Below are 7,717 nucleotides of genomic sequence, written 5' to 3'. Positions count from 1 at the left end.
AGGGGGCGAGGGGTGTTAGGGGGAAAAAATGAGAACCAAGCCCTGTCACGTAAAAGTACAAGATCCCAGTGATGAATGTAACTGTACTGTGTCCCTAAAATGTACCAATAAACTCAACGAGGAAAAAAAATAATCAAAATATAATTTCTCCCGGTGAGGGCTGGCAATGGGTCTGCCCACAGCAGAGCCCCGGGCGGCCACTGCCAGGGGAAGACTGTCCAGCAGTGACGCAGAGCAGGAGGAAAGTGCTGCCCTTTCCTCTCCGGCTTCTCTTTTGTTTTCTGCCTCTCACCTTACATGTGGATCAGCTGGTTCTTAGGCCCTCGGGTAATCAGGCCCCGATGCAGTAAGTGTCTCAGTCCCCTGACCCCCTTGCTGCCTAAAGTACTGCCCATGGGGACTGTGCCGCCCACCTCCCATAACCCCGAGGACGTTTGTCCCACACGCCCTGCATGTGCTCATGCTGTCACCAGCCTTCAAGGCCAGGCCCACCGAAGCCCGGCTACAGCTGCGAACTCACAGAGAAGACGCAGCCATCCATTCATCAGCAGCGGCTGTTTCTGTGGAGCCCGGCCCTGCCAGGTATGATCCCGTCAGCAAAGCCTTCACTCTGTCTAGGTAGGGAGATGACTAACAGCAGAGAGTCTGCAGTGTGTGTTAGGTAGAGCAGGGAGCAAAGCACCATATCGGAGTGATCCTGAGGAAGGCTTCCCTGAGGGGACGGCCGGCTCAGGGTCAGGTGAGAGCCTCGCCGTGGGTCCACAAAGACCATTGCTAGTGGGAGAGGGAAGAGAAAAGGAAACTTCAAAACTGCCCAACATTGCCAGGCACGGTGGCATATGCCTCTAATACCAGCACTCAGGAGGCTGAGGCAGGAGGATCCCTGCGAGTTCGAGGCCAGTCTGGGCTACACAGTCAGTTCAAGCCCAGCCTGAGGTACACAGTGAGACCCTGTCTTAAAAAAGAAAAACAAAACAGAACAAAAAACTGCCCAGCGCCCTTTGGAAGCAGCGATGGGGTGGGCACCTCCAGACCACCAGGCTTCGTATCAGCTGAGGGTTTTGAGCCACACTGGTGTGAAAAGGAAAGGAGCAGCCAGGCCAACCCTCCTTAGGACAGAAGTAGGAAAAAACAACCAATCTCTGCATTTTCTTGCCTTTGATTTGATGTTTATCAAGGGAAATCTTGTTTCACTTTTATAGCAAATGTTTATGACTGGACCAGGGACTGGCTTGCCCGTCTCCCTCCCGTGCAGCTTCCCGTTTCCCAAGCTGGTAGTTTTGCAATTGTGTGAGATTTGTCGGATGGTTTCCACCCACATCAAAGGGCAGATTGAGGTCCCTCTCGCCCTGTGGCCTGCTGGTTGCTTCTTCCAGGGAAAAGTAGCTCCTAGATTGGCCTTAATTTCCCTCCTGCCTACGCTGGCGCTCCAGTCTTCGAGCAGAACTCGGTTCTACATTGCAAACTTCTTAGTTCCACGCCAGCTCTGCCTGACTCCGTAAAGAGGATGTGCTGGGAGGACACCTGGGGGTGTGCAGGGTTCAGCAGGAGGCTGGACAGTCACCATCTCTGCATCTCCGTTACCTCTAAGTCCCTGTGTCAGACATGCACGGGGGCCAGGAGTGCCTCACCCCAGCCAGAAGGAAGTATTTGCGGGTGTCCTGTGGCCTTGTTAGGGTGCGGCAGGTGAAGTCCAGAAGAGGAGGGTCAGCAATGAGAGTGACAGCCATTGTAGGAGAGCAGGAAATCAGGATGGAGGCCTAACTGACCTTCTCTGTGAGCACAAAAGAAAAGCAGCAGGCGGAGCCTCCTCTGGCCACGTGAGGGCACGCTGGCGCAATGCGGGTTTCAGAGAAGAGTCAATAAGCTGAGATCTGTTTACCTGGTACGTGCTATAGATAACAAGAGGCAGATGAACCTTCTACTAAACTAACTGTTTATTTCCCATGTCTAAGTGCACAAAAGCGACTTGAGCCAAACATTCAGGACTCTTCCTCCACCGGAGGCAAGGAGCCCCCAGGCCTCTCGTTCCAGATTATTTCTGTGTCTCGTGTCTTTCGTCCTTGTTCACCACCCTTCCAGTCAGGGGTAAACTCGTAGGCTGGTTCCTACAGCCGGTGGAAGATCCCAGAGACCCAGTGGAGGCCGGGGTTGAGTTGAGATTGGATTCCTCACAGGAAGATCCCTAGTGAGAAAAGGAATGAAAACTGGGACCACTGTCAGTGGCCGACTCTGAGCCTGGGCGGAACATACGTGACCAAATCTCATTTACACGGTGCCTGAAGGGTATGTAGCAGTATCCCTGTTTGACAGACCAAGGTACCGAGGCTCAGAAGGTTGGGATTCTCCAGGGCCTGATAGCCCCTGGCATCCAGACTTTGTTCAGCTAGATTTTGAAGCTGACCTTGCCTGACTGCCCTGGGTTTCCTCTCCCCGGGATGCACCCAATTGCGACTGCATTTCTGACCCCTCCAGATAATTGTTGTCGGAGACAGAGTTCCTTTGGCGGTGCTCGGCTAACATACACTTTCCCGTTCATCTTGCTTGATCATCTGCCAGGAAAGACAGGAGTAACTGGCTACCCTCTTGCTTTGTTTTTTTCTGCCTTCTTTTAATGTTTTTCTTGACATAGAAAGAGCTGTGTATTTCTGTGTAACTGGTGTGTTAGGATCCTGAGGCCTTTCTAGGTGAATATCAGGGGCATGTATTCTCTCCAAAGTCAACAGCCAAAATTCATCCCACATGGACGTGGCAGGCTGCCACTGATTCTAGATTGTTCTTCCATTGAAAATGCTGAGTGGGTGACTTCTCAGCAAACAGAGCTCTGGAAGGTTTAGCTTCAACACAAGAGCACTTTTTTAGGAGAGGGCCTTTGAGAGACCATCGCATCCTTTTTAGGGTCTGAAACAAAAGGGTTGGTCTGGTCTGGACATTTATAGCCTGAGGAGGCTGTTACCCTTCTGCAGTCGAGTTCAATGCCTGAGGTAGTTTCTGTTGTGCAGAACCAAGGTGAACCTTAGGGGGCGCAGCTCATCTCTGGGCAGGAGGCCAGAAGAGCCAAGTGGGGTCCGCGGGAGTTGGCAGCAGAGGGGAGAAGCCTTCACCCACTTATCTGGGGTATCTTCTTTTGTCCAAGGATGTGTGAGTGATGTTGAGTGACAACCCTGGCCCCGGGAGGTGGGCTGGAAGAGAGAAGTTGGCTTATCATGACCAAAGCAAAGAGAGACTCTCAGGGGAAAAGTGATTTGTGTGGACTGTGAAGGGACACGTCCTAGGAATGCTGATGGTAAGGGAAACGTAGTTCAATTCCAGGACCTCAGCCCACCCTCAGTTTCCCTCAAAGGCCTCTGCTCTCAGGAACTGCACAGGTGAACATTTATAATTTAAGTAGGCATCTGTGCATGAACAGTGTCTCATGCTCTGCTGGAACTCCAAACCAGAAAGCATCATTTTTGTTGAATGATTTCTAGCCTCTCGTGTCCTTTAACCAGCACGTTACAGTCTCTGGTTACTAAGACGGCTATGTAGCCACTGCCTAAAAGAAAGATGCATCTGTTGGTTGAGCTACGGACTATAGATTCACTGCTCCCACAGATGGAGCAAAGAGACATAAACTTGGAACATTTCTGCCAGATGTAGCCAAAAACATGAATTGTCTTAATATATAAAGAGATCTTTTTTTAAAAAAGTGATCTTACATAAATAATAAGATCAATAATCAAATGAAAATGAACAAAGGAAATGAACACATCACAGAAGTTAATACAGCTTTTAAATGCCCCAAATGATGTGTAACCTCATTTATGATAAAAGAAAGATGATGAGATACCATTTCACCTTCCCGATTTAAGTTTGACAATATACTATGTTGTTGAGGCTGCAGGAAAATGGACTCATACATTTCTGGTAGGGACGTAAATTGGTACAGTGACCTCTTTAAGGTATTCGCCAGTATCAGTCAAGACTGAAAATTCATGTACCCTGTTTCATGATCTATTACCATGCAACAAGCTACCCCAAAACTTAGTGACTTACAATTATTTGGATCATGTTTTTGAGGATCAAAAACTGAGGAAGGGTTCAGTTGGGTGCTGCTTCTAGTTCCACCTGGTTTGTGTGTTCAGGAGTAGTCCGTGCTGTGTGAGTCACTCCCAAGCTGCCACGAGTACTAACAGGCATGATACCTTGGGCTCCTGGGCCTCTCTTTCTCCTCCTCATCATCTGCTTCACACAGTACCTTCAGGCTACGCCATATGGCTTATATTTCTTACCACATAGGGGTCTTAGACAGTGGTGCAGAGTAGTCACAGAAGTAAGAAGAAAAAGCTGCCAGTCCAGTTAAAGGCTTCGCTCAGAGCTGTACCAAAATTACTTCTGCTCTGTTCTGTTGATTTTCACAATTATTGTTAGCCCTAACCACAAATCCAAAGAGATGGATAAATACACTCCATCTCATCTTGGAGTAGTGGCAAAGACACATTTGAAAAGAATGTGAGGTAGAAGATGTTTCTGTGATCATGTTTGGAAAGTAAAATCTACTATTTACATTTTGACCCACCAATTCAGTTTTTAGAAATTCTTTCTAAGTTTTAAAAACGGGAGCAAAATGTATGACCAAGAGTATTCATTACTTTCAAAAAGTGGTTTTTTTGAGACAGGGTCTTGCTGTGTAGTTCAGGCTGCTCTTGAACTCACTCTGTAACCCAGGCTGGCCTTGAATTTGTGGCAATCCTCCCACCTCAACCTCCAGAGTGCTGGGATTACGTGTCTGAGCCATCACAGCCAACTCCTGGAATGTTAGCGGTAAAACTAGACTAACCTAAACATCTATCGGTAGACAAGGGTTAAATAATGCAATTTTTTATGGCCATACGATGGACAGCAGTGTACCTGTTTTAAAAATTGACAGCTGTGTGTACTGATATTGAAAGATATACATACTTTCAAATAAAGAAAGGTGCAGAGCCCATCTAAAAAAGGTGCCCAAGGAAGGAAACATTTCTATAACCCTTTTACAATAAACCCATGGAAATCGTATTAGAAATTTAGCCCACATACATGTCGGGCTGTTGAGGCCATACAGAGAGGAAGTCCTGCTGCTGCTGACATCCTGTGTTCCCAATTCTGCTCAGACTGAAGTCCAAATCCTGCTCTCCTGGGAAGGCTGCAAGGACATCCACACCTTGCAGTTCTTCCCACTGCTCATGTCCATGTGATAATGTGGCTTTTGGAACCAGTCATCATAGGCTTAAAATTTCCCTCTACTCTGTATAAGATACGATGTTCCATCTCTCCAAGTCTCTGCTTTCTCACTTGTAAAATGGAGCCATAATGATCCTTACTTCTTAGAAATAACAGCTTTTGGGGCCACGGATTTAGCTCAGTGGTTCTGCTGCCTGCCCTGCAGGAGCAAGGACCCAAGTTTGATCCCCGGTACCAAAAAATAAAGAAACAAACAAACAACAGCTTTCTAAAAAGATCAGTAGAGCCCTTGGTACAGTGCCTGGTACCAAAGAAGTGGCCTTTACAGTTCCAATGGCGGTCACATCACACCAACCAAATCCAACAAAGAGAGTACAGGCATCTGTTCTGCTTTAGATCTCATGTGTCCCCTCAAAGTCTCACAGGTTCAGAGGTTGGGTCTGCTTGGAGGACACGGGTCACTTCCAGTGCAGCCTGGAAGGTTGTATTCTCGTTCCTGGCTTCTGTCTTGTTGCTCTGTCTCCTGGCTGTATGAAGTAAGCAGCTTTCCTCTACCGTGCCCTTCCACCATGATGTTTTTGCCTTGGAGCTGTGTACTGAAACACAGGAGCCAAATCAAGTTTCCTGTCCTTTAAGTCGTGGTTCTATGGTAGGATGTCTCAGGAATGGGAAAGCAAAAACCATCAAAGCAAGAACCCAAATGGGACTTGGGCCTTGCACGTACTTTGATACGATGACTTCATTGTAGATGAAAAGTGCCCAACCACATGGAGTAGAGACCTAACATCTCCCCACCCGTCATCTGTGCAACCTGGGTCTACTCAGGACCAGCATGCCCTGGGGCCCTAACCCTGGCTAAGGCCATCTACCTACAGGGCTCTTCCAGTGGGGGCGATTCTCAGAAAGAGTTGATATACTGAAGGGTGTAACTCTCTGCCTTTAATTTTTCTTTTTTGGTTAGTTGAGATGGGTGTCACTATGTAGCCTAGACTGGCCTTGAATACATGGCGATCCTCCTGCCTCAAACTCCTGAGTGCTAGCATTACAACTGTGTGTCACAACACCCAACTGTCTTTTTATAATAGTAAAAAATATCAAACATGCATGTTTCTGCCCATGCATACTTCTGCATCCAAAATCACTAAGGAAGACTCCAGTTTGCGTTAGTCCCCCCCAAAAAAGTTTCTTTGGGTTAAGATAATGTAGAGATAAAAAGTGTCAATGCCCTGGCCAGAAACACCCAGGAACACACATGTAGATGAATAAATTGGGCTCACTGCCTGGTACAGCAAGGGAAAACACGCCTCGGGGATCCACGGGCATCTTAGGAAGAGGGCGTTAGAGAAGACTTGTGGCATTTGGGCTCTGTTAGTGATTTTCAAGAGTGTTGGAGAAGCGGGACTTTTCTTTGCATCAGCTGCAAAGGAAGCATAAATAATCTGATTGGGAAAGAACAACTAGCAGAAGGCTAAAGCTACGACGAGTAAAGAAGCACAGTTACTCAGATGAACCGGGATGGAAAACGTGTGTTCGTGTTTGGGACTCTGTCGGACATGGCTCCACAGAGCTCTGTTCCTGTCATGACCCGTCGTGGTTATGGTGACCGCGCCATGTCTTGTGAGACGGCTGATGTACACACAGGTCTGGCGACAACGAAGGCTCACTGGCTTTGAGACTAACTTCCAGGCTCTGGGAGCTGCTCTGCTCTCTGGGACAAGAAGGGTCTAAGAGAGAAAGGAGGACAGGATCTCAGTTTTCTGGGAACTCAGGTAGAGATTTGATGTAATACGTTAAGAAAAGTAAAGGAACAAAAGGCCGAGCGGGTTAATAAGAACTGTCATGGACAGGGTGTCTCCATCGTGGTTTTCAAAAGCTAGAAGTAAAAACCTGAGCGTTATCTAAATGACTTTTTGGCAGTGGTGCTGAGTTCCTACTGTTGTGACCCTGTTCTGAGATCCTGTGGATCCGTCTCAAAAGGGCCTGACCTAAAGCCGAGGTTCCTGGCCCCGGCCTCAGAGGCAGCTCCTCAGGGCGGTCCGGGAGAGAAGGGGCCGCTGAGACAACAGCAGGGCAGCGCGAGGCGCCACAGAGGACCCACCACTCTTGGGAATGAACGTTCTGGGCAGAGTGGGCTGCGTGGTGTAGTTCTGAGAAGGGGCCGGGAGCTCGAGGACAGGGGAGGGCAGAAGCAGAGGAGGGCGGGCGTCTCTGTTGTGGGGGTCCGGGTCGTGAAGGCCTTGAGCGCCAGGCTCCAGCCCTAGAGGGTGCGCCCGAGCTTAGCGCCCAGAGACGGCTGAGGGGCCTCGGCCCGGAGGGCCTATGCTGGGGTGTTGGAGGAATCGGAGGGAGAACGGAGTCGAAAGCCAGTCCAGGAGTGGGAAGAGCCTTGGAGATGGGGCTCCTGAAGGCAAAGCCGGCCCAGGGGCTGGAACCACTTTAGCATCCCAGAGAGCGGACGCGGGAGCAGGCCCCGGGTGCGCCCCGGAGGAAGGGGCTCCGGCACGGCCAGCAGGCC

General features: G+C 49.1%; 1 protein-coding gene across 1 annotated transcript in view; it reads left to right on the top strand.

The window, feature by feature from the left end:
* Positions 1 to 291: 291 nt before the first annotated feature.
* Positions 292 to 7,717, top strand: part of Shroom1 (shroom family member 1) — a 14,727-nt gene continuing 7,301 nt past the window's right edge. The window contains exons 1-2 of the mRNA XM_010639839.2: positions 292 to 346; positions 474 to 582. Of these exons, the coding sequence (XP_010638141.1) occupies positions 298 to 346; positions 474 to 582 (158 nt within the window). The 5' untranslated portion in view covers positions 292 to 297. The remainder of the gene's footprint in view (positions 347 to 473; positions 583 to 7,717) is intronic.

This window comes from Fukomys damarensis, unplaced genomic scaffold (assembly GCF_012274545.1).
Source record: "Fukomys damarensis isolate Sample0158 unplaced genomic scaffold, DMR_v1.0_HiC HiC_scaffold_9, whole genome shotgun sequence".
NCBI classification, from domain to species: Eukaryota; Metazoa; Chordata; class Mammalia; order Rodentia; family Bathyergidae; genus Fukomys; species Fukomys damarensis.
This window is presented reverse-complemented; position numbering and strand designations above follow the sequence as displayed.